General features: G+C 21.9%; 3 protein-coding genes across 3 annotated transcripts in view; 2 read left to right on the top strand and 1 right to left on the bottom strand.

The window, feature by feature from the left end:
- The window catches only part of LOC127290620 (probable ATP-dependent RNA helicase DDX23), a 23,171-nt gene extending 20,739 nt beyond the window's left edge, over positions 1 to 2,432 (top strand). The window contains exon 9 of the mRNA XM_051319314.1: positions 2,384 to 2,432. The gene's annotated coding sequence lies outside the window, so the exon portion shown is untranslated. The remainder of the gene's footprint in view (positions 1 to 2,383) is intronic.
- Positions 1 to 6,929, bottom strand: part of LOC127290622 (prostatic acid phosphatase-like) — a 10,055-nt gene extending 3,126 nt beyond the window's left edge. Inside the window, exons 1-5 of the mRNA XM_051319316.1 lie at positions 6,707 to 6,929; positions 4,960 to 5,054; positions 4,193 to 4,291; positions 3,112 to 3,348; positions 2,454 to 2,639 (exon numbers count right to left, since the gene is read on the bottom strand). Coding sequence (XP_051175273.1) covers positions 2,454 to 2,639; positions 3,112 to 3,348; positions 4,193 to 4,291; positions 4,960 to 5,054; positions 6,707 to 6,767 — 678 coding nt within the window. The 5' untranslated portion in view covers positions 6,768 to 6,929. The remainder of the gene's footprint in view (positions 1 to 2,453; positions 2,640 to 3,111; positions 3,349 to 4,192; positions 4,292 to 4,959; positions 5,055 to 6,706) is intronic.
- LOC127290621 (probable serine/threonine-protein kinase cdc7) lies at positions 2,634 to 26,132 on the top strand. Its single transcript, XM_051319315.1, has 8 exons — positions 2,634 to 2,847; positions 9,581 to 9,851; positions 10,531 to 10,713; positions 11,856 to 12,227; positions 20,789 to 20,913; positions 21,025 to 21,142; positions 21,648 to 21,814; positions 25,205 to 26,132. The coding sequence occupies exons 2-8, from the start codon at positions 9,756 to 9,758 to the stop codon at positions 25,428 to 25,430; spliced, it is 1,287 nt and encodes a 428-aa protein (XP_051175272.1). The 5' UTR covers positions 2,634 to 2,847; positions 9,581 to 9,755; the 3' UTR covers positions 25,431 to 26,132.

Below are 26,132 nucleotides of genomic sequence, written 5' to 3'. Positions count from 1 at the left end.
TGTTAATAATTATAAAAAATTAATGACTAATTTAGTTAATAATTTAAAACAAAATTAGTTACTAATTTAGTTACTAATTATACAAAATTAGTTACTACTTTATTTACTTATTAAAAAAATTAGTAATGAATTATAAATTTTTGGCCTTTAGTTACTAAAATTATAAATAATTACTAATTTAGTTAATAATTTCAAAAAAATTAGTTACTAAAATTATAAATAAATACTAATTTAGTTAATAATTTCAAAAAAATTAGTTACTAATTTAGTTATTAATTATACAAAATTAGTTACTACTTTATTTACTTATTAAAAAAATTAGTAATTAATTATAAAAAATTATTTAGTAATGAATTATTAATTTTAATAAAAAATTAGTAATTAATTATAAAAAATTATTTAGTAATGAATTATTAATTTTCGGCTCTTAGTTACTAAAATTATAAATAATTACTAATTTAGTTACTTGTTATAAAAAAATAATTTACTAATTTAGTTAATAATTTCAAAAAAATTAATTACTAATTTAGTTACTTTTAAAAAAATAATATATTTTGTTAATAATTATATAAAATTAATGACTAATTTAGTTAATAATTAAAAAAAAATTAGTTACTAATTTAGTTACTAATTAATAAAAAATTAGTAATTAATTATAAAAAATTATTTAGTAATGAATTATTAATTTTCGGCCCTTAGTTACTAAAATTATAAATAATTACTAATTTAGTTACTTGTTATAAATAAATAATTTACTAATTTAGTTAATAATTTCAAAAAAATTAATTACTAATTTAGTTACTTTTAAAAAAATAATTTATTTTGTTAATAATTATAAAAAATTAATGACTAATTTAGTTAATAATTTAAAACAAAATTAGTTACTAATTTAGTTACTAATTATACAAAATTAGTTACTACTTTATTTACTTATTAAAAAAATTAGTAATGAATTATAAATTTTTGGCCTTTAGTTACTAAAATTATAAATAATTACTAATTTAGTTAATAATTTCAAAAAAATTAGTTACTAAAATTATAAATAAATACTAATTTAGTTAATAATTTCAAAAAAATTAGTTACTAATTTAGTTATTAATTATACAAAATTAGTTACTACTTTATTTACTTATTAAAAAAATTAGTAATTAATTATAAAAAATTATTTAGTAATGAATTATTAATTTTAATAAAAAATTAGTAATTAATTATAAAAAATTATTTAGTAATGAATTATTAATTTTCGGCTCTTAGTTACTAAAATTATAAATAATTACTAATTTAGTTACTTGTTATAAAAAAATAATTTACTAATTTAGTTAATAATTTCAAAAAAATTAATTACTAATTTAGTTACTTTTAAAAAAATAATATATTTTGTTAATAATTATATAAAATTAATGACTAATTTAGTTAATAATTAAAAAAAAATTAGTTACTAATTTAGTTACTAATTAATAAAAAATTAGTAATTAATTATAGAAAATTATTTAGTAATGAATTATAAATTTTTGGCCTTTAGTTACTAAAATTTAAATAATTACTAATTTAGTTAATAATTTCAAAAAAATTAGTTACTAATTTAGTTACTAATTATACAAAATTAGTTCCTACTTTAATTACTTATTACAAAAATTAGTAATTAATTATAAAAAATTATTTAGTAATGAATTATTAATTTTAATAAAAAATTAGTAATTAATTATAAAAAATTATTTAGTAATGAATTATTAATTTTCGGCTCTTAGTTACTAAAATTATAAATAATTACTAATTTAGTTACTTATTATTAAAACATAATTTACTAATTCAGTTACTTTCTAAAAAAATAATTCATTTTGTTACTAATTATAAAAAAGTAATGACTAATTTAGTTTATAATTTCAAAAAATTAGTTATTATTTTAGTTACTAATTAGACAAAGTTAGTTACTAGTTTATTTACTTATTAAAAAAAAATTAGTAATTAATTATAAAAAATTATTTAGTAATGAATTATTAATTATCGGCTCTTAGTTACTAAAATTATAAATAATTACTAATTTAGTTACTTTTAAAAAAATAATTTAATTTGTTACTAATTATAGAAAAATAATTTAATTTGTTACTAATTATAGAAAAATTATTTACCTTTGAGTAAATAATTATAAAAAATTATTTTCGAATAATTAATTTTTAGCCCTTAGTTACTAAATTATTTTAATTTATAATTTTTAATTAGTAATTACTAAATTAGTCATTAATAATTACTAATTAATAATTATTAATGTCTAGTTACTAATTAAAATTCCCAATAAAAAATTGATATTAATTTTTCATTACATTTACGAATTAAATTAATAATTTTAAAAAATAAAAATTTATTTCTAAATTTTCTTTTTCAGGATTTTCAATTCTCAAAAATAAATAAAAGGCGTGCAAAAAAAAAAAAAAGAATTCAACAAAACACTGTACCTCAGCCTCCAATGTTCCATACAAGGAAAAAACATCATCGGCATTTGCAATTTTCATTCCCGTATATTTAGTTAAATCTTGAAAGAGATTTTTATTTTTCGACTCAATATCTTTGATTTCCTTTGAATTTGCAACGATACTGTGAAGACGTGGATAATCTGGACAACTTGACCAAATTAAAAGGAGCTGCCAAAAAAACAGAGAGAGAAGAAAAAAATACTAATTAATTTTTTTTTTGCAACCTAACGTGATTTATTTATATCGATATAATTACCAAGAAAATAAAAAAAAAGATGAAATTTTTAATGAAGAAAATGGAGATAATTTTTTCAATTATAATAGAGAAAAAGGAGGAGAGAATTATTTTAGAAAAACGAAAGAGAAGAAAAAAGAGGTGAGAGTTTAAAAAATTTTTTGTTAATTTTTTTTTTTTTTTAATTAATTTTGTTTTCTATTATTTAAAAAAAAAGAAATTATTGATAAAATTGATTTCAAAGAAAATTAATCAATGACGAAACAAAGAGAAAAATTGGCTGATAATAATTTTTTATAAATAAAATTTAAATATAATATGAGTTGGATTCAATGTGCATTTATTTTTTTTTTTGTGCTTTGAATTAGATTATTAATTAATTAATTAATTAGTTAATATATATACCGTGTCGTTGTCCGATTGATAATGCAAGGCCACTGGTTGCCATGGCAAACCAGTTTTGAAAGTTTGCTTTTCGTCTGGTTTCCAAAGACCCGCGGCTTCTAATAATGCTGACATTTTGGCACGATCTGGCGCTGTACTTTGTAACCAAAATATGTCCGGACTATATTTTGTTTTTAAAAATTTCCCATAACGTTCACGTAAATAAATTCCCTGATTGTATTGATTTAATCGTCCTTTCTGTATATTAGAAGAAAATAATTGTTTTTTATTTACCGCCTTTTTGTAAATTATAAATTTATTTATAATTTTTAATTTTAATTTTTAATTTTTTTCTTTTCTATTATTTTTAATTTGTTTAATTTTTTTTGTTTCCTATTATTTTTAATTTGTTTATTTTTGTTTGTTTCCTATTATTTTTAATTTGTTTATTTTTGTTTGTTTTCTATTATTTTGGATTTTTTTTTCATTTTTCTTTTTTGTTTTCTGTAATTTTTATATTTGTTCATTTTTGTTTTTGTTTTTTTTGTTTTCTGTAATTTTTATATTTGTTCATTTTTGTTTTTCTTTTCTTTTTTGTTTTCTGTAATTTTTATATTTGTTCATTTTTGTTTTTGTTTTTTTTGTTTTCTGTAATTTTTATATTTGTTCATTTTTGTTTTTCATTTTTATTTTTTGTTTTCTGTAATTTTTATATTTATTCATTTTTGTTTTTGTTTTTTTTTTTTGTTTTCTGTAATTTTTATACCTATTTGTTCATTTTTGTTTTTGTTTTTTTTTGTTTTCAATAATTTTTAATTTGTTTATTTTAATTTCTTTCAGAATTTTTTTTTCTGTTTTTTATTTGTTTTTGATTTGATTAACATTTTTTTTTTAACTTTGTTTTAATTTTATTTATTTATTTTTTTATTTATTTTTTAAGGTAATTTTTTTTCGTTATTAAGAAAATAAAATTTTTTGTTCTACTCTTTAATATTATATTAAATTGAAATGAATATTTAACATTTTTCAATACTCTCAATTTTTGCAATTTTATTATTATTATTATTCTTTTTTATTATATAAATAAAAATTATAAACTTACATTTGTTAATTGACCCCATCCATAAGGTTCCATTGAATCATTAATATAAGGATCATTAGGATAAGTGTCTTGTGGTGTTCGATCTCCATGTCGAAGAACCTATAAATGAAAAAATTTTATTTTTAATTATTTATTAAAAATAAAAATAATAGTTAATTAAAAAATATTTTCAAAGCCACAAAATTTAATAATAATTTTATCTTTTTTTTTTGCTTAATGGCTTAATAATTAATAATAATTTATTTATTTATTTATTTATTTAGTTAACGGGACAAGCCCTTTCGTATAATAATAATAAACAAATACTAATAAATAATAATAATAATAATAATAAATAATAAATTTGGTACAATTATTTAAATTTAATAATAATTTTAATTTTTTTTTGATAATGGCTTAATAATTAATAATAATAATAATTATAATAATAAATTCTGTCCATAATAATAATAATAATAATAATAATAATAAATAAATACTAATAAATCATAATAATAATAAATAATAAATTAGGTACAATTACATTAATAAATTTATAAAAATAAATAAAAAAAAACATATTTTTATGATTATTATTATTATTAATAGTAATTATTATAGTAATTATTATTATTATTAATAGTAATTATTACTACTATTATTATTAATTATTAATTATTTGTTATTATTTTTATTAATTTTTATTTTTTCCAAAAATAATTAATAAATTATTGTTATTTGAATTTTTTTTTTTTTTTTTTTTTTGGGAAAAAAAGAAGTAAACTTACAAGTGTGACAAGACGTAAGGAGTCTGTATTTGTATCTAAAGAGTTATCTTCATTCTCTTTTGAAATGTCACGTACTATTCTCGCCCCTGCTGCTGCTGATAAATTCGATAACAATGATATTATTATTTTTTATTTATTTTTTTTTTAAGAAAGTGATGAAAATTAAAATTTTATTTTTTTTTTTTTTAATTTAAAAAATATCAACTATAAGAGGTCAATTACCCCCATTACTTTTATGGATAATCAAAAGGTAAAAAAATATCTCAAGGAAAAAAGAAATTTTTTTTTTTGTCACTGAAAATGTATTTTTTAAAATGTTTTCTTTTTTTTTTTATTTGTTATTTTTTTTTTCAATTAATTAATTTTTTTTTAAATTATTTATTTAATTATAATTTTCTATTCTGTATTATATATATATACAGTTTTTTTTTCTATGTACGTGACTAAAATTTTCTTCCTTAAATGACAAAAAAAAAAATATATATAAAATAAAATTTCTTCTTCCGTGAAACCGAATTTTTTTTTTTTTAAATAATTGATTTTTACTGCGTGACTAATTTTTTGTTTTTTTTTTTCTTATCCTTGTAATTATTTTTTACTTTCTGTTTCTTTTAAAGTGTTTTAATAATTATTTTTTTTCTTATCACTGAATTATATTATTTATTTATTACTATTATTTTTATTTTTTATTTATTTAGTTATTGATAATTATTTTTATTTGATTTATTTATTGATAATTATTTTTATTTGATTTATTTATTGATAATTTCGTTTTTTAATTTGATTTTCTTTTTTAATTTTACACAACTAGAGTAATTGAATTAAATTTATTTAATCTTTGTACGATATATGTAAGACAAGTAAGAGAAGATTTATTTTTTTTTGTATCTTAAGATTATAGTGATTGGAAGATTAGTATGATTATATTGATTTTTAAATTGATTTTTTATCAAATTCTTAGATTTAGAAAAAAAAATGGAAACAAATTAATTCTAGAATTCAAATTTTGAAAAAGAAAAAAAAATTACGAAGAAAGGTAATAATAATAATAATAATAATATATTTATTATTATTATCTTTTAAATAAATAAAATCTTTTTTTTCTTTATATATTACAAATAAATAAAATGAAAAAAATTATTTTTAAAAAATTGAAAGAAAAAGAAAAATTAAAAAAAGAAGAATAATAATAATACAAATAAAATGAAAATAAATAACGAATAATCAAAAAAATTTAAGAAAAAATTAAAATTTACAATCAGTCGGTAAATAAAATTAAATCCTTGTATTTTGTTGACATAATGAATTTGCACACTAAATTTATTAACAATTTCTTATCAGTTTTGTAAGAAAGAAAAAAAAAAAAAAGCTAAAAATTGAATTTTTATTTCAATTATCATTTTTTTCAAATCTACAAATTAAATTTTATAAAAAAATTTTTTTTCGGAAATTATTTCTCCCCTTATGAAAAATTTATTTAATTTTTTCATTATTTATTTATTTATTGACTTATTTAATTATTTATTTAATTTAATAATTTAATTGTTAAAATTTAAATTAATTTTTCACCTACTTTTTTGCATTTGTAAAAAATTTCGTTTATTTGTGTTTTCTCTTTTAATTAAGAAAAAAAAAATAAATAAATAAATGCAAAATTAATTTTTATTTTGTGAAAAAGAAAAGAATGATAAAAAAAAAACAATTATGATGAGCATTTTGGTTTTTTATTTTGTAATTAATTAATTACCCAGAATCGTGGCGCAAATGATGAGAATGACAATAAAGAAAAATCTTTTTAAAATTGTCATTCTTGTAATATTATTAATTTTAAAAAGGGAAACAATTTTTTTTCTGTTTATTTGCAAAAAAAAAACAAAAGGAAATTAATAAATTATGTAATTTACATAAAATTTACTTTTCGCGAGCTTTATTATAGCCACGAGGTTGACGAATACTGAGCGAACAATTTCAAATGTAACGTGTGATAAAATGATTCTCCCACCTAGTGACCAATCGAATCACGTGTATATCTCTGTGTATATTATAAGTGCAAAATAATTTTTTCCTATTTATTCATATTTATTTATATATATATAACAAAAAAAAATTCAATTATTAAAAAAATATAACAAAAAAAATTCAAATAACGAAGAAAAACCAAAAAAATTTTCTTAATAAAAAGCAAGAAAAATAATTCAAAAAAAAAATGTAATATTAAAACATAACAAAATAAAAAAAAAATTTAATTTTTAAAAAAAATCTATAAAAAAGAAAAACCAAAAAAAAAAAAAAAAAACTTTGCGATAATAAATAAAAATAAAAATCCTAAAAATTTAATAATAAAAATTTTAAATGAAACAAAAAATCCAAGAATAAAAAAACAAAAATTAAATATTAAAAAAATAATAAAAAAAACCAACAAAAAATTTAAAATTGAATTTTTTTGTTTTATTTTATTATTTTTATTTAATTATTATTTTATTATTTTTTTAATTACATTTTTGTTTTTTAATTCTTGTTTTTCTATTATCGAAATTTTTTGGTTTTTCTTAATTATTGAATTTTTGTTTCCTTTTGTTTTCGTTATTTTTTTTTTTTTTTTTTTTTTTTATAAATATAATTTAATTTTTATTCGATTTTTGTTTTTTTAATTTCTATTTAATTTTTTTTCTCACTCTTTTTTTTTAATTTTCTTATCTCTCTTTTTTTTTGTAATTATTCTTATTGTTTTGAAATTTTTTTTTTTTTTTTTTTTGATTGGAAATGAGCGGAAAATATTTCGATAAAAAAAAAAAAAAAAAAAAAAGTAAAAACGTGAATTAAAATTAAACAAATGCCGATTAAAAATTCTAAACAAGATCTTTAAGTGAAGATATAATGTTTCTTTTTTTTTCTTATTAAATCATCCCACTAATTATGTCATTATAAAAATGAATAACTGAAATTATAGAAACGGAAAATTCTTGAATAGAAATATAATTATTCACTTCAACTTGATCAAAATGTAATTAATCATAAATTCTAAATAGAAAAAGAAAAAAAAAACTCATTTTTGAAATTACATAAAACTTATTTTTTTTTTTTAATGGCTAAAAATTAAAACTACTTATTAAAAATTATTCTTAATTTAAAAATGTTTAAAAATTATTATTTAAAAAAAAAAAATTATTAATTGAAAATGTAAATTATTAATTGAAAATTAATTAATGAAAACGTAAACGTTATAAATAAATAAATAAAAATAAAATAGAATTTTTAAAAAATGAAGACACGCGAAAATTAAAATTATTAATTAAAATTGATATTAGTAATTATAAATATAAATTATCAATTAAAATTATTAATTAAAAATAATAATAATAATTAATAATAATTAATAATAATAGAAATAAAAATCTAAATGATACATAAACGATAATAAATTATTTTCTAATTATAATATGAAAATTAATTTTTTTTTATATTATAAATAAAAATGTATTATGGAAATAATAAAAATAAAAAAAGAAAAGTTGATGCAAAAAAAAAAAGAAACAATAAATAATTAAAGTGGAGGAAAAAAAAATTGTTCAAGGATTGTTATTGTTTTTTATTGTTTGGTAACAATAAATCTTGTTTTAATTTGAGAGTTAAATTTTTCAATTGACAATTTTATTTGCAATCGTTGGGGAATTTTTGAATTTTTATCCTCAATTTTTTTTTTTTTTTTTTTTTGTAAATCGTCAAGAGTATTAAACATTATTAAGTGTAATTATATATAGTAAAATAAAATATATATATATTATATATTTATATATAAATTATTTTGAAAAAAATAGTTTAATTCTCAATGTTTTTACATTTTTTTTGCAAATTAAAAAATTGTTTTTTTTTTAAATTATTTTTTTATTTATTTATTTTTATTACAAAAACACAAATATTTTTTTCTTTTGTTTTTTTTTAATTTCATAATTTTTATTTTTCACGTTTTATTTTTTTTTATTATTTTCAATTTCATATTTTTTGTTTCTTTTTTTTTTGAAAATTTTTATTTGAATTTGAATTTCGCGTTTTATTTATTTATTTATTTTTTTTTATTATTTTCAATTTCATATTTTTTGTTTTCCTTTTTTTTACCGAATTTTTATTTAAATTTGAATTTCGCGTTTTTTATTATTTTCAATTTCATATTTTTTGTTTCTTTTTTTTTGCCAAATTTTTATTTGAATTTGAATTTCGCGTTTTATTTATTTATTTATTTTTATATATAATTCATTTTCAATTTTACATATATTTTTTCTCCTTTTTCTTCAAAAAAAAAAAAATATTTCAAATTGCGATAATTTTTTTCGTCCAATAAATTTCAGTATTTTTTTTTTTGAATTTTTGAAAAAACAAAAAAAAGAGAGAAAAATGGAAAACAAAAAAAAATCGTCAAGGCAACGAAGAAATTATCATTGCTCTCTTGTTTTTTTTTCTCACAGTTTTTCCTTGAAAAAAGAAAGAGAGGAAAAGAAAAAGGTTTTTTTTTCGTCTCTCTCCCAAAAGATAAAAAAAAAAAAAAAAAAAAAAGTTTAATTAATTTATTAAAAGTTTTTGAAAGATTTGTTTCAGTTTTCCGGGCAATTTTTTTTTTTTTTAGGGGGGATTTTTTGTGTTTTTTTTTTTTTCTTCTTCTTCTTCTTCCTCTTATTTTGTGTGAAATTTGAACAACAAAAGTGGCCAGCAAAACGCAAATTGTTTGCCAGGAAGGTGGTGATACAAGGAGGAGAACAGGAGGTTTTGTTTCATTTTTGAAGGGAAAAAATTCATTAAACATGGATCGAAATAGCGAAGGAGGAACGCGTAATGCATCCTCAAGAAATCGAAAACAACGTCGCAAGAAGCCAAGAAATTCTTCGGGCGACGTTAAGGTAAAAATAAATTTTTTTTTTTTTTGCAATTTTTTTTAGAAAAACTTTTTTTTTCTTTCTATTATTTAACAGAAACAATTTTTTTTTTTAATTTGAAAGAAACATTTTTTAAATTTGAAATAAAAAAAAAAAAAAAATTAACAGAAACAATTTTTTTCAATTTGAAAGAAACATTTTTTAAATTTGAATTAAAAAAAAAAAAAAAATATTTATTTAACAGAAACAATTTTTTTCAATTTGAAAGAAACATTTTTTAAATTTGAATTAAAAAAAAATATATATTCATTTAACAGAAACAATTTTTTTCAATTTTGAAAGAAAAAAAAAATGTATTTATTTTTTAATAGAAACATAAATTTTTTGAATTCGATAGAAAAAAGTATTTATTTTATAGAAAATATTTTTCAATAATAATAATAATAATAATAATAATAATAATAATAATAATAATAATAAATAAATAAAAATAAAATAATTAAAAAATATATAATAAAAAACAAAAAAGTAAAATTACAATAAAATAATAATAATAATAATAATAAATAATAGAAAAATTAAATAATATCAAAAAAAATAAAAGAATGATAAGAAAAAAAAATTAAAAATTAATTATAGAATTAAAATAAAATAATAATAATGATAAATAAAAGAAAATTTGAATAATAATTTTTTGCGGAAGGTGAAGACAATGACGAGTTCGACGGAAATTTTGAAAGATGTGCAAAAAATTGGACAATATCCACCGATTCCAATGCCAAGTTCAGCTCCTGCAATTTCAAATCAAAATCATCAATCCGCGGCACCTTTGCGTCCCAGGTCTCTTTACACCGCTCACAGTTATCACGACGAGTCTCATTTTCAGGTAATTATTTTCTGTTTTTACCATTTTTTTTTTTTTTTTTATTATTTTTTTCATTTATAAAATTTTACAGACAGTGGCCATTTTTTTTTTTTTTTATAAATAATTATCATTAGGAAATTTTAATTATTATAAATTTAGTTTTTTCTTTTATACAGCAAACAAAAAAATAATAAGAAAAAAATGTATAATTTTTTTTTTTTGTAATTACAATAATTATTATTTATTTACTTTTATCTATTTAATAAGTTGACTGATTATAATTATATATATATTTTTATTTATACTTTAGATAATATAAAATTATATAATTATATAATTATAATTTTCGGATTTTTTTTTGGTACTATATATATACTGTGTGTATAAAAAAAAAATTAAAATTTGAAAAAAAAAAATTGATATCTAATTAATAAGGAAAAATGCCAGCATTTGTCATGTATAATCAGTAAATTTTTTTTTCTTTTTTTTTTTTTTCGCCGTCTTCCCCTCATCGTTTTCCTTCTAAATGTAAATTTGTTCGTAATTAATATCGAAAAGTGGCTCAAGGTATTTTGTCAGTGAGATAAAGACAATAAAACAATTCTAAACACGTTTTTAATTGTTTCCGACTCTATATAATTTTTGTTTGTTTTTTTTTTTTTTTTTTTTTTTTTTTTAATTCGTCCCATTTTTGGAGGGGCAATAAATTACATTTTTGTCCGAAAAAAAATGTACTTATCTTAATTTATTTCAAAATGTTTTATTTTTTCCCCTCTAAATTTATTTTATTATTTATCATTAATTTTTGGTGTATTTTTAATTTCTTTTTTTGGAATTTTTTTATTTTTTGTAGTTTTATTTTCAATTTTTTTCTGTCCTTTTTAAATTTTTTTGTTTTATAAGTATATCTGTATTTTTATTTTTTTTGTTTTTTTTTACGTTTTCTACTTTCTTTTTGTTTCCCTTTCGTTATTTTTCCGGTTTTTTTCCCTTTTGTATTTTATTTTATTTCTTTGTCAAAAGTAGTTTTATATTTTTAATTTATTTTTTATTTATTTACTTCTTTATTTTAATTTTAATTTTTATTTTTATTTACTTAGGAAAAAATTTTTTTTTTTTTTTTTTTTAATTTTCTTTCTGACTTATGACTTTTTTTTTTTTAGAGATACAGTGAATTTTCAAAATATTTCGAGACCCCACCCTCGGATCAATGGGGAGGAACTGTAAACAACAATAATAGCAACAACAATAATAACAATAATAATAACAACAACAACAGTAACAATAGCAATAGTGGATATTTGTCAACGAGTACAACAAATTGGCGTCAACCGAGAAATCAAAAATCATTTTCACCATCTTATTATCCAATTGAGGAGACTTGCATTTATACGGAAAATTGGCGAGATCATGATATTGAACCAATTCCTGGTGGCGCCATTGCCACCCCTCATGGAACAATTTCCCTTCGATTACATAATCGAATACGCGTTGATATGACAATTGATCGCGCCGTACGCGTCATTAATTTCAAGGTAATTCTTTTCTTTTTGGTATAGGTATTTGGAAAAAAAAAAAAAAAAAAAAAACACCATTTACAGGAATTTTCATTCTATGGAAAATTTCATTTGTCATAATTATTTTTAAGACGAATTTCAGGCCTCGGATTATATATAAAAAAAAAATTTTTTTTTTGAAATAAAATACATTTTTTTTTTTTGGTATAAAATGCAAATCTTCTTTATTTCAATTATTTAATAAATTTTTAACAAAAATTCTTCACTAAATTAATTATTTTTTTTTTAATAATTTTAATGAAATTCAATTCACAAATTCATTTATTTCAAAATTACTTTTTCAATATTAAAATATTTATGAAATTTAACAATTATTTATAATTTACAAAAAAAAAAAAAAAATTATCAAAAAAAAATAACAAAAAAGATTTTTTAATTCAAAATCAAAAATCAATTCAAAATAGAAAAAAAATTTTCAATTATTTTCACAAAAATTTCAATTCAAAATAAAACTAAAATTCAATTATTCTCAAAATTTTTAATTTAAAATCAATTAAAATTCAATAATTATCCAAAATTTCAATTCAAAATTAATTATCAAAATTTGCAATCAAAAATCAACTAAAATTAAATTAATATCAAAAATTTCAATTATAATTCAATTTTTTCGCAAAATTTCAATTCAAAATCACAGAAAATTCAATTATTTTCAAAATTTTTACATTTAAAATCAACTAAAATTCAATTATTATTCTCAAAAATTTCAATTTTCAAAATTAATTATCAAAATTTTCAATCAAAAATCCACTAAAATTGAATTGTTATCCAAATATTCAATTAAAATTCATTTATTTCCCGAAATTTCAATTCAAAATCAAAGAAAATTGAAATTACTTCCAAAAATTTCAGTTCAAAATCAAAGAAAATTCAATTATTTTCAATTATTTCAGTTCAAAATCAATGAAAATTTAATTATTTTCCAAATTTTCAATTCAAAATCAACTAAAATTCAATTATTCTTAAAAATTTCAATTCAAAATGAATTATCAAAATTTGCTATAAAAAATCAACTAAAATTAAATTATTATAAAAAATTTCAATTATTTCCCGAAATTTCAATTCAAAATCAAAGAAAATTCAATTATTTCCCAAAATTTCAATTCAAAATCAAAGAAAATTCAATTATTTTCAAAATTTTCAATCAAAAATCAATTAAAATTGAATTATTTTCCAAAATTTTAGTTCACAATCAAAGAAAATTCAATTATTTTGAAAATTTTGAATAGAAAATCTTTTAAAATTCAATTAATTTACAAAATTTCAGTTCAAAATCAAAGAAAATTTAATTATTTTACAAAATTTTTAATTTAAAATCAACTAAAATTCAATTATTGTTATCGTGAAAACTAAACCTCAGAGGGTAGAAATAAATAAGCAGTGAATTTATATGCAAGTTAATAGTTTAATAAAGATAAATTAAATACACGATGCGTTTAGAAAAACAAGAGATATATAAACGTGTTGCTATACTAAGCCAAGGATTAAAAACGGAAGAGATACATCTTTTAATATTAACGCATAGGTGGCGTAGTATCGTCCGTGACGTACTTCCTATTTATGAAAATGACTCGAATATTTAAATGTCTTAGAGTCTTTCTTTAAAGCTAACACTTCCCCTCGAGTCATACAGTATCATTTTTTTAATCAACGAATAAAAATAAAAAGGAATGATCGAATAAAAAAATCAACTAACACTAATATTTCACTGAGGATAATCCAGCAGATTTCAAACACTGATAATGTTTCATTTTCGTTAGTCCTTTGGTCAGAAAATCAGCCACTTGATTATGAGTCGAAATGTATTTTATAGTGAACAAATTTCTTGCCAAAATATCCCGCACAAAATGATATCTAATCGAAATATGCTTAGTTCTAGCATGAAAAGTCGGATTTTCAGCCAGACATAAGCAGCTTCTGTTGTCACAAAATACACTCAAATTAGAAAGGTCCTTGAATCCAAGTTCCTGAAGGAATCTTTGAAGATATATGGCTTCCTTGACACCTTCTGTTAGGGCCATATATTCCGCCTCCGTCGTTGATAGCGCTGAGGTCCTTTGCTTGCGTGAGTCCCACGATATTGGGCCTCCTGCAAGTTTGAAGATATATCCTGAGTAAGATCTCCGATCGATTACACAGTTTCCCCAATCCGCGTCAACATATCCTTGAACTGGTTCTTCCTGCTTTCTGTAGATGATGCCTACGTCGATGGTTCCTTTGAGGTAGCGTAACACCCGTTTAGCTGCCTTCCAATGCGTTGAGTCATAACAATTATTAAATTGCCCTAAGTAGCTTATCGAATAAGCGATGTCTGGCCGAGTTGTGACTGAAAGGTAGGTAAGCGCTCCGACAAGCTCTCGGTAAGGCAATTTTTGATCCTGTTCACTAGGTTGTTGATTTTTGACGAGCTTCACTCCGGTTTCGATTGGAGTGGCAACAGGGTTGCTCTCGCTCATCCCGAACTTTTGGAGTAGTTCCTGTGTGTATCCTTGTTGGCACATTTTGACGACGTTGTTACCTTGTGTGAACTCTATTCCCAAGAAGTAGGTTGCAGGTCCAAGGTCTTTTAAATCAAATTTGTTAGACAATTTTCTTTTAAAAACTTCGATTTTTTTTTCGTCTTTGGCGGCCACGAGGATGTCATCTACGTAGACCACTATGATGACTATGTCTTCCCCTGCTCCGATTTGAAACAGACATGGGTCTGACTTGGAGGGAACAGCACCTATATTCCTGAGGGTTTCGTCAAGTTTTTTGTACCAGCTACGGCCAGCTTGTTTCAGTCCATAAATAGATTTTTTTAGCAAACACACTTTATTACCTTTTTGGAATTCGTGCAGCATCTCCTTGGCTTGGCTTCCAATTTTACTGTCACCTTCTGAGTCTATAAGATCTTGCAGAAAAATCTCGAATCCTTTTGGAGCACTCATATAAACTTGTTCTTCTAGGTCACCGTTCAGGTATGCAGATGTCACATCAAACTGCCTGATCTTCAAGTTGTATTGAGCTGCCAAAGATGCCATCAGACGGATTGAGCTGATCCTGGTAACTGGAGCGAAAGTTTCTTTGAAATGAATGCCGGGCTGTTGGCTAAATCCTTGAGCGATTAAACGAGCCTTCCGTTTTTCTATAGTTCCATCTGGATTCGTCTTGTTTCTTAGAATCATCCTACTTCCGATGACTTTGGCTTGATCCGGATGATTGATGAGAGTCCAGGTTTTATTTTTTATTAAGGATTTCATCTCATCTGCAATGGCTTGGTGCCATTCTTCAGCATCTGATCCTGCTATCGCCTCCTTCATCGGAACTTCAGATAGAAATGTTTGCTCGGTTTTCTCGTCCATTTCAGCTCGTTCTGTGTCGCCTCCTTGATCATTTTCTTGTCGTGTACTGCTTCTCAATCCGGTTCTCGTTCCTTTTCGTGGGATGGTTTTTTCTGTTCCAGATTTCTTCCCACTTCCTTTTGGTCGTCCCGGTTGTCTTTTTGGCTCTGGATTTCCTTCCGCATTTGGTGCTCTTTGTTCTGGTTGATCTTGATGATCTTCTCTTTCGAAGCCTGTAAAATCCTCTTCATCGTCGCTCTCTGTATCCTCTAATCCGGATGGTAAAACATGTTCGACATCTTCCGATTCACGTGGTAAAATTTGTTCGACATCTCCCGATTCACGTGGAGAAACGTGTTCGATGTCCATAAAGAAACGTTCTTCTGATGGAGGTTTTGTTTCTTGTTTCGTTATAGGGTTGATTTTCTTATCTTCAATGAACTTTACGTCGCGACTGATGATGATTTTATTTTTCTTCGATGACCAGATGCGGAGTGCCTTGGATTCCTCTGAATATCCAAGGAATATTCCTTCCTGTCCTCTTTGATCCAATTTCCCTTTTCCGGGATCTCTGTCCAGATAAAACACGTGACTTCCAAAAATTCTCAAATGCGATAAATTCGGAACCTCTCCTGTCCAAGCCTCATAAGGTGTCTTTCCATTCAAGCTCTTGGTTGGCAAACGGTTTCTTAAATAGTTCGCTGTATTTACCGCTTCCGCCCAGTACGAGTTCGGCAAATCTGCTTCGAATAAAAGACATCTTGCTGTATCTAGAAGAGTGCGATTTTTTCGCTCGGCAGTGCCATTTTGCTCCGGATTATGAGGCACGGTAAGGCGTCTTGTTATTCCTCGTTGTTTGAGATAAGAGTCAAGTTCGATATTTGTGAACTCTGTTCCGTTGTCGGATTGTATCGTTCGCACACTTTTTCCTTTTTGTTTTTCCACTTGAGCGATGTATTCCATTGTCACTTTTGGAACTTCTGTCTTCGATTTAAGGAAACGAACTTCGCACCATTTTGTAGAATCGTCGATGAATTCAATGAAATATTTTGATCCTCCCAGTGATACCGATCTCACTGGTCCACATAGATCCGTGTGTATGATTTGCAAAATTTCCGACTTCCGGTTCGAGTCTTTTGGGAAAGGTGTCCTTGACATTTTTCCTTTTAGGCACACTTCACAATCAAACTTGACAGGTGTTTCCGCGATTTGAATACCCGTCACATTCCCTTTCCGTATAGCATTTTGGATTTCTATTGTGCTTGCGTGACCTAACCTTTTATGTACAAGTTCAACTGATGCTTTGTTTGACGTCGAGTTTGTTGTCATCGACGCATTTTCACGAAACTCTGGCACATAATACAAGTTCCCAACTCTTTCCGCGAACAATTCAACGTTTCCGTCACTCCTCACGATTTCCGCCCGATTACTTTTAAAAATAACGTCGTAACCTCTGTCCGTGATTTTCGATACCGATATTAAGTTCGTCCGTAAATCCGGTGCAAACGATGTATTTTCGAGTGACACGCTTTTTACATCGTTATTCACTTTCGCTGTGAATTTAACTGTTCCTTTACCGAGGATTTCAGAGGTAGAATTATTCGCGAGGTTTAAGATTCCGGGATTCGAATTGGTGATTTTTTGAAAACTTTCCGTCTTATTACACAAATGAGTTGTAGCGCCACTGTCCAAGCACCAATTTTGATTTGTTTCGAAAGATTCCCCTACTCTGAGGCACACATCTTCTACACACTTCGCGGTTTGTTTTTTATTTTTGTTGTACCTGCACTCAGCTTTTTTATGACCAGGTTTATTACACACAAAACACCGAAATTGTGATGTAAAATTCTGCTGTTTCTTGGAATTGTCTTTCGTTACCGAATTTTGTTTGTATTCGTCGCGACCGATATTTTTATTAACGAACATCGCGTCTGAACATACACTTTGAGGACCGTTTTTTCTCGCATCACTTTCCTCGATAATTTTCGTGCGCAAAGTTTCAGGGGTCGGTAAAGTGTCTCTCGATTCTATTGCGCATCGAAAATTCTCGAAACTGGTAGGCAGACTGTACAGGAGCATCACTGTTAGCAAATCCGGGTTAATATTAATTTCCATGCTCTCGAGTTTGTCCACCGTGTCGAAAAATCCGTTTAAGTGGTCTCGAATGTCGCTCCCCTCCGCCATTTTTTGTAAGGTTAACCTCTTCAAGAGAGTTGCCTTCCTTGCCGGTCCTTTTGACTGGTATATTTCTTCTAGTCTCAGCCACATCGCCCTCGAAGTCTCGCAGTTTTTGATTTGCTTTAATTCACTAGAAGAAATTGACAAGATGATGTCCGATCTCGCCTTTAAATCGTTTTTTACCCACGCTTGTTCCCGGGCGATCGTTGCAGCATCTGCCGCTGCATCTCTCTCTGGTTTTACAGACGCCCCACTTGCATATTCCCACAAATCTGCCTTAATTAATAAGGCCTGCATTTGTAGCTTCCATGTGTCGTAATTGTTTTTATCGAGCAACTCGATTCTTGTGCTTGCTGCACCACTCATTTTCAATGTCGTAAAAAAAAATGAGACACTTTCTAACCTCACGACACAACTTATTTCACTCGCGCACCTCTGGGCCCATAACCTGTTATCGTGAAAACTAAACCTCAGAGGGTAGAAATAAATAAGCAGTGAATTTATATGCAAGTTAATAGTTTAATAAAGATAAATTAAATACACGATGCGTTTAGAAAAACAAGAGATATATAAACGTGTTGCTATACTAAGCCAAGGATTAAAAACGGAAGAGATACATCTTTTAATATTAACGCATAGGTGGCGTAGTATCGTCCGTGACGTACTTCCTATTTATGAAAATGACTCGAATATTTAAATGTCTTAGAGTCTTTCTTTAAAGCTAACAATTATTATTCTCAAAAATTTCAATTCAAAATTAATTATCAAAATTCGCAATCAAAAATCAACTAAAATTGAATTATTATCTAAAATTTTAATTAAAATTCAATTATTTCCTAAAAATGTAAGTTCAAAATCAATGAAAATTCAATTATTTTCAAAATTTTCAATTGAAAATCTTTTAAAATTCAATTAAGTTTCAAATTTTCAGTTCAAAATCAAAGAAAATTTCATTATTTTCCAAATTTTCAATTCAAAATCAACTAAAATTCAATTATTCACAAGAATTTGAATTCAAAATTAATTATCAAAATTTTTAATCCAAAAATCAACTAAAATTGAATTATTATCCAAAATTTAAATTATAATTCAATTATTTTCAAAAAATTGAATTAAAAAACTTCTAACATTTAATTTTTTCTAAAATTTTCCATTGAAAATTATTTAAAATTTAATAATTTCCATTATAACTCTAAGGGAAATTCAATTATTTTTAACTTTTTTTTATAAAATTCATTGAAAATTCAACTAAGTATATGAAACTATTTTTCAATTAAAATTGGTTTTCAAATTATTGTATTTTTGTTCGCAATTTCTAATAAATTTTTTTAGTGAAATTATCAAAAAATTTTAATTAAAAATCACTTAAAGTTAAATTAATTTCAAAAATTTAAATTGTAAATATTTGAAAATTCAATTACATTTAAAAAATGTTATATCAAATTATTTGACAATTTATTTTTAGTTGTGTAAAATATCATTATTGTCTGAAAATTAATAAAATCTTTTGAAATTCAATTATTTCTAAAAAAAATTTCAACTTTAACCCTTACAAAAGTATTATTATTTAAAAAGAAAAAATTTATTTAAAAATCTGTAAAATATTTTTGTTAAAATAAAAAAAATCGACTTTTTCGACTTTTTTTTGGTAATATAAATAGACTACAACGACTTTTTTTTGTACATTTAAGTCGATCCGAGGCTTGCAATAAAAAATTATCAATAAAAATGTGATTGGTTGATAATTTAAAAATCGCGCCAAAATCATTTATTGTTTCGGTCATTTGCAATTTCGGACAAATAAAAAGTCAAATCAATTAAAAATTCTGTTAAATAATTTTTCGGTTAAAAATTCAGCAGAAAAATCAGTTTTTTTGGAAATTATTATATCAAATAATTATTTTCAACAAATGAAAATTCATCTGAAAGAATAAAATAAAAATTCTGCAATTAAAATTCTAGGCAATAAAAATTCTTTAAAATATCCTATTATGTTAAATAAAAATTCGAGAGAATAAAAAAATTCTGACAAATAAAAATTCGAATAAATAAAAAATTTTGTAAAGTCAATTTTCAATTATATGAAAAATTTTGTAATAGAGAAAAAATCGTTTTTTTTTTTTAATGAAAATTCTGCAAAATACTAATTCGAAAAAGTAAAAATTCTGCTCAAAAATAATTATTGACAATTGAAATTCCATAAAATGGAAATTTTAATTAATGATTTTAAAAAAACAGTATCATGCGTCCCGTAAATTTTAGGGGCGAATCAAAAAAAATTAATTATAGTTAAAATTTTCAATTTAAAGAATTTTTTTATTAGATAAAATTTTCTTCTGACAAATTTTCAATTTTAGCAATTTATTTTATTTAAAAAAAAAAATTAGAAATCTATTTTATTTTGTAGAATATTTTAACATTTTGTATATAAATATGGAATTCCCCCCTTTTTTAAAACGATTTTTTACTTTAGAGAATTTTTTTTAAGGAAGGCGCATAATTATCCCACATAAAAATCAGTAATTAAAATTTTCATTTTAAATAATTTTATTGGAGATAATTATATATATGTATTTTTTTTTTTAAAAAAAAGAAGATTTATCAATTCTCCAAATTAAAATTTGACAAATTTTTTTTTTATAAAAAATTTTTACTTTATTACAACAAATATTTAGTTATCGAATTTTTGTTTGGTGAAATTTTTATTTTACAAAAATTGCAAAATTCGGAAAAATTAGAAATTCGTTGAATTTTGGGAATTTGGCAAAATTTTTATTTTTAGGTACAAAAATTGCAAAATTTGGCGTCGTAAAAATTCTATCAATATTAAAAATTCGGAGCAAATTTGAAAAATTCGATGAATTGGAATTTCTGTCAATTTAAAAATTTAAATTTAACCAAATTAAAATAATTAATAATTTTTAAGATAAAAAAAAATTGAAAAAATAAATTTTCAAATAGTATAATTTCTTCTTCTTTTTTTTTCGTTTTTCCGCCCCCCTTTTTTTTTCGAAAATATAGAATAATATTGTCCTGGCTCTGAGTGGATCAGGTGCAGCGGCAGCTCTTTTACATCCAAACGGAAGAATTTATCAATATGGATCTCGTGTTGAAATTTTAGCCCACGATACTCATGGAAATAACAAGTTAGAATTTAAAAATAATAATAATAATAATAATAATAATAATAATAATAATAATAATTAACATTTAAATAAAACGCAATTTTTTTTTTTTCGTAAAATTTAATATTGTAGGTACGCAAAAATGTGGTACAAAGGCGTCAGCTTCACTTCCGAACAATGTGCTCTTGTTTATCTTGTCGACGCCGCCGGAACAAGAACCACGACTGATTCCTTTTCCGATATGAGTCAAGTAAGAAATTAATAAATTTCTATAAGTTTTTTTATAGCAAAAAAAAGGGGGGGGGGGGAAATTAAATACAAAATTTTTATAGAAGAATTTTTTTTAAATTGATTTTTTAAAAATTAATATTTACTAATATTTACTAATATTTACTAATATTTACTAATATTTACTAATTATGTAATTAATTATAATTAGTTAAGTAAAGAAATATAATTATTATTTTATTTAATTAACTAATAAAGTAAATATCCGGTTAATTGAATAAATAATTAAGTATCCAAACAATTAACTGTCCAATTAATTAATTATTTAATTAATTGAATAATTAATTATCGAATTAATTGAATAATTAATTATCGAATTAATTAAATAATTAATTAAATATCCAATGAATTAAATAATTAATTTTATTTAAAAGATAAAGAAAGTGAAATAGAATAAAAATATTGTAGAAAGAATTTTTTTTTTTTTTTTTGAAATTTTAAAGAATTATTTAATTTTTTGTTTTTAGGATATTTCGTTGAGTGTTTTTTATTCGGAATCACGACACGGTCCAGGATGTATGCAAGAAGCTGCAGCTGCTCTTTCGTCGGCCCAATATTGGCTGACCGACGAGGGCGTTGAAAATTGGATCATCAACAATGTCCGAATTTCACAAACACCCGATGGCCTTGTTAGGTAATTTTCAAAAATTGCAAAAAAAAAAAAAAAAACCCCTTTTTTTCTATTTTTTATTATTAATATTTTTTGAATTTAAGAAAACATTTTTTTAATTTCATATATCATTTGAATAATAATGAATAAATTTAAATATTATTTAAATACTAAAATAATAATAAAAAGAACAAAAAAAATAATAATAATAATTATTATTATATAATAATAAAATGCTTGGTCTGTCCTTCTGTCCTAACTTGAAGTTGGCCTTTTCTGATTTCACGTGTTTTTTTTTTAATAGTAATCTTATGACGTGTCAAATTTTGACAATTCTTTTTCTCATTTTTGCCAAAGTTGTATAATTGTGTTTCCAAATTTCGGAATAAGTTTCTTTCAAAATTCCAATATCGAAAATTCAATTCACGAAGCTGAAGTACACAACGTTTACACAACGAAATTTTTTTTAAACTTGTATATTGATTCAAAAATTGTACAAAAAATTTATGATGAGCAAAAAAGATGCGTCAGAAAATTTCGTACAAGATAGTAAATTTGAAAAAAATTTATTTTTCAAAATTAATTTTTAAGGTACCAGGGGCCAACGAATACCTATTAAATATTAATTATATAAATACAGGCCTCGAATCAACTTAAAGACACAAAAAGTCGTTTCAGTCGATTTATATTCCAAAAAAAAAGTGGATTTGTTTTTTATTTTAACAAAAATATTTTACAGATTTTTAAATAAATTTTTTTTTTTAATAATAATCCTTTTCGAAGGGTTAAAGTTGAAATTTTTAGAAATAATTAAATTTCAAAAGATAATTGTTAATTTTCAAACAATTATTAAATTTTAAAGAACTAAAAATAATTCAACAAACAATTATTGGAAAACATTTTTTAAATTTAATTGAATTTTCAAAGATTTAAAAAATGAGATTTTTGAAATTAATTGAAACTTTAAGTGTTTTGTAATTAAAATTTTAGATGATTTCACTAAAAATTTATTAGAAAATGCGGACAAAATACAATAATTTGAAAATCATTTTTAATTGAAAAATGGTTTCAGATAGTTGAATTTTTAAAGAATATTATTAAAATAGTTAAAAAAATAATTGAATTTCCTTAGAGTTATAATTGAAATTATTAAATTTCAAAAAAAAAAAAATTTCGATGGAAAATTTTAGAAATAATTAAATTTTAGATGCTTTTAAATTCAAATTATTGAAAATTCAATTAATTTTGAATTCAAATTTTTGTGAATAATGAAATTTTATTTGATTTTACATTTGGATAATAATTGAATTTCAGTTCATTTTGAATTGAAAATTTTGGGAAATAATTGAATTTTACTTGAAATTTTGGATAATAATTTAATTTAAGTTCATTTTTGATTGAAATTTTGGATAATTCATTTTGAATTAAAATTTTTAAGAATAATTGAATTTTAGTTGATTTTGAATTGAAAATTTGTAAACTAATTAAAATTTCTTTGATTTTGAACTGAAATTTTGGGAAGTAATTTGAATTTTCTTTGATTTTGAATTGAAATTACGGGAAATAAATGAATTTTAATTGAAAATTTGGATAACAATTCAATTTTAGTGGATTTTTGATTGAAAATTATGATAATTAATTTTGAATTGAAAATTTGGAAAATAATGAAATTTTCTTTGATTTTGAACTGAAATTTCGGGAAATAATTGAAATTTTTGAAAATAATTGAATTTTAGTTGAAATTTTAGATAATAATTCAATTTTAGTTGATTTTTGATTGAAAATTTTGATAATTAATTTTGAATTCAAATTTTTGAGAATAATTGAATTTCAGTTGATTTTGAATTGAAAATTTGGAAAATAATGAAATTTTCTTTGATTTTGAACTGAAAATTTGAAAATTAATTGAATTTTAAAAGATTTTCAATAGAAAATTTTGAAAATAATTGAATTTTCATTGATTTTGAACTAAAATTTTTGGGAAAAAATTGAATTTTAATTGAAAATTTAAGATAATAATTCAATTTTAGTTGATTTTTGATTGCAAATTTTGATAATTAATTTTGAATTGAAATTTTTGAGAATAATAATTGAATTTTAGTTGATTTCGAAGTGAAAATTTTGTGAAATAATTAAATTTTTTTTGATTTTAAACTGAAATTTTGAAAATTAATTGAATTTTAAAAGATTTTCTATTCAAAATTTTGAAAGTAATTGAATTTTCTTTGATTGTGAACTGAAATTTTAGGAAATAATTGAATTTTCTTTGATTTTGAATTGAAATTTCGGGAAATAATTCTGAAATTTTTTATAATAATTTAATTTTAGTTGATTTTTGATTGAAAATTTTGATATTAATTAATTTTGAATTAAAATTTTGGATAATTATTATATTTTAATTGATTTTGAATTGAAATTTGGGTAATAATTCAATTTTAGTTGATTTTTGATTCAAAATTTTGATAATTAATTTTGAATTGAAATTTTTGAGAATAATAATTGAATTTTAGTTGATTTTGAATTGAAAATTTGTAAAATAATTAAATTTTCTTTGATTTTGAATTGAAATTTCGGGAAATAATTGAATTTTATTGAAATTTTGGATAATAATTTAATTTAAGTTCATTTTTGATTGAAAATTTGGATAATAAAATTTTGAATAGAAATTTTAGAAAATAATTGAATTTTATTTCATTTTAAATTGAAAACTTGGTAAATAATTAAATTTTAAATTCAAAAATTTTGTGGATAATTATTGGATTTTTAATTGATTTTGAATTAAAATTTCGGGTAGTAATTGAATTTTAGTTTATTTTAAATTGAAATTTTTAAGAAATAATTCCATTTTATTGTGATATTTTTTTTAAATTATAAACAATTATTAAATTTCATAAAAATTTTAATTGAAAAAATAATTTTAATATATAATTGAATTTGTGATGTATTTTATTAAATTTATTAAAAATAATTAATTTAGTGAAGAATCATTTTAGTTCAAAATTTGTTAAATAATTGAATTGAAGAAGATCTGAAGAAGATCTACATTTTATACTAAAAAAAAAATGTATTTTATTTACATTTTTTTTTTGCAAATGTAAAAAAAAAATGTCGCATTTTATTAAAATAAGTCGATAAAAGTCGTATTTTTGAAAAAAAAAGTCGGAAAAAGTCGTATAATCCGAGGCCTGTAAACATATATAATTTTCATTATTATCATTTAATATGTAATAATATTCTAATAAATTAAATTATTATTGATAATATTAATGTTTAATTTCTTTATAATAAACAATTAAATACTCAATTTGGCGCGCGTTTAATTTTGCTAGTAATAATTATAAATGATAATAAATAATTGAATCTCAGAAATTATAAATATTGTTCAAAATAATGGAGATTTTTTTTTCTTTTTAGAATTGCAAGAAATAGCAATAAATATCAATTGCGAACATCGCCAAGTAATGGAACAGCATCGTTGACAACTCCATTTTTACATTGTACAGCTTCCCTTGGACAAACTTCACATCTTTTTGTACGTCGTGGCGAAAGACGAATGCATTATGATGGCACCAGTTTTATTGTGAGAAACGCTGGTCACAGCGCTGGATTCGATGATAATAATCAATTAAAAGTTTATTAAAAAAAGAAAAACAAAAAAAAAAAGAGAGAAAATAGGAATTTCCAAGAAGATTTTATGAAATGAAAAAATTTCATTTCCATTTTTTTGAAAAAAAAGGGCCCAAAATAATGACAATGATTATAAATTTAATTTAACAAAGGGGAGCGAAAAAAAAAGTTGTCATTGAACTATTTTTTTTTCTTTTTTTTTAACCTTACCATGAGCAAAGAATTATGTGCAAACAGGTTTTTTTCATTTATCGTAGGAAGCATTCAATAATAATTTCAAGAAAAATTTCTTTTTTTAGGTGAGAAAAAAGTAATTTTTTTTTTTGTTTTTATTAGACGTTAGATTTTAATGCTTTTCTCTCTTTTTTTTCTGGTAAAAAGAGGAACAAAAATTTTCTTCTTTTTTTTTTGCACTAAAAAGAGAAATATTTTCTTTGGGACAAAAGAGAGAAAATATTTTTTGTTGAAGGCGCAGAAAAAAAGAAAAATATTTTCATGTTTTTAGAAAAAAAAAGAAAAGAAGGGGAAATTTTTTCTGTAACAAAAATTAGAAAAAAAATTTCTATTTTAACAAAAAAGAAAATGGAAGAAAAAAGGAATTTTTTTTTGTTTTTTAGGAGAAAATAATTTGTTTTTCTTTTTGGGACAAAAAGAGAGAAAAAAAAATGGGATAAAAAGGAGGAAAAAAAAATTTGTTTCTTTTTTTTGGAAAAAA

This window comes from Leptopilina boulardi, unplaced genomic scaffold (assembly GCF_019393585.1).
Source record: "Leptopilina boulardi isolate dan_hultmark-lab unplaced genomic scaffold, ZJU_Lbou_2.1 LbouV2_78, whole genome shotgun sequence".
NCBI lineage: Eukaryota > Metazoa > Arthropoda > Insecta > Hymenoptera > Figitidae > Leptopilina > Leptopilina boulardi.
This window is presented reverse-complemented; position numbering and strand designations above follow the sequence as displayed.

Coding starts and splice junctions, on each gene's coding strand:
- LOC127290621 (XM_051319315.1), top strand. CDS start 9,756: ATGGATCGAAATAGCGAAGGAGGAACGCGTAATGCATCCTCAAGAAAT. Junction 12,228..20,788: donor TACGCGTCATTAATTTCAAG/GTAATTCTTTTC, acceptor TCGAAAATATAG/AATAATATTGTCCTGGCTCT. Junction 21,143..21,647: donor CCTTTTCCGATATGAGTCAA/GTAAGAAATTAA, acceptor TTTTGTTTTTAG/GATATTTCGTTGAGTGTTTT.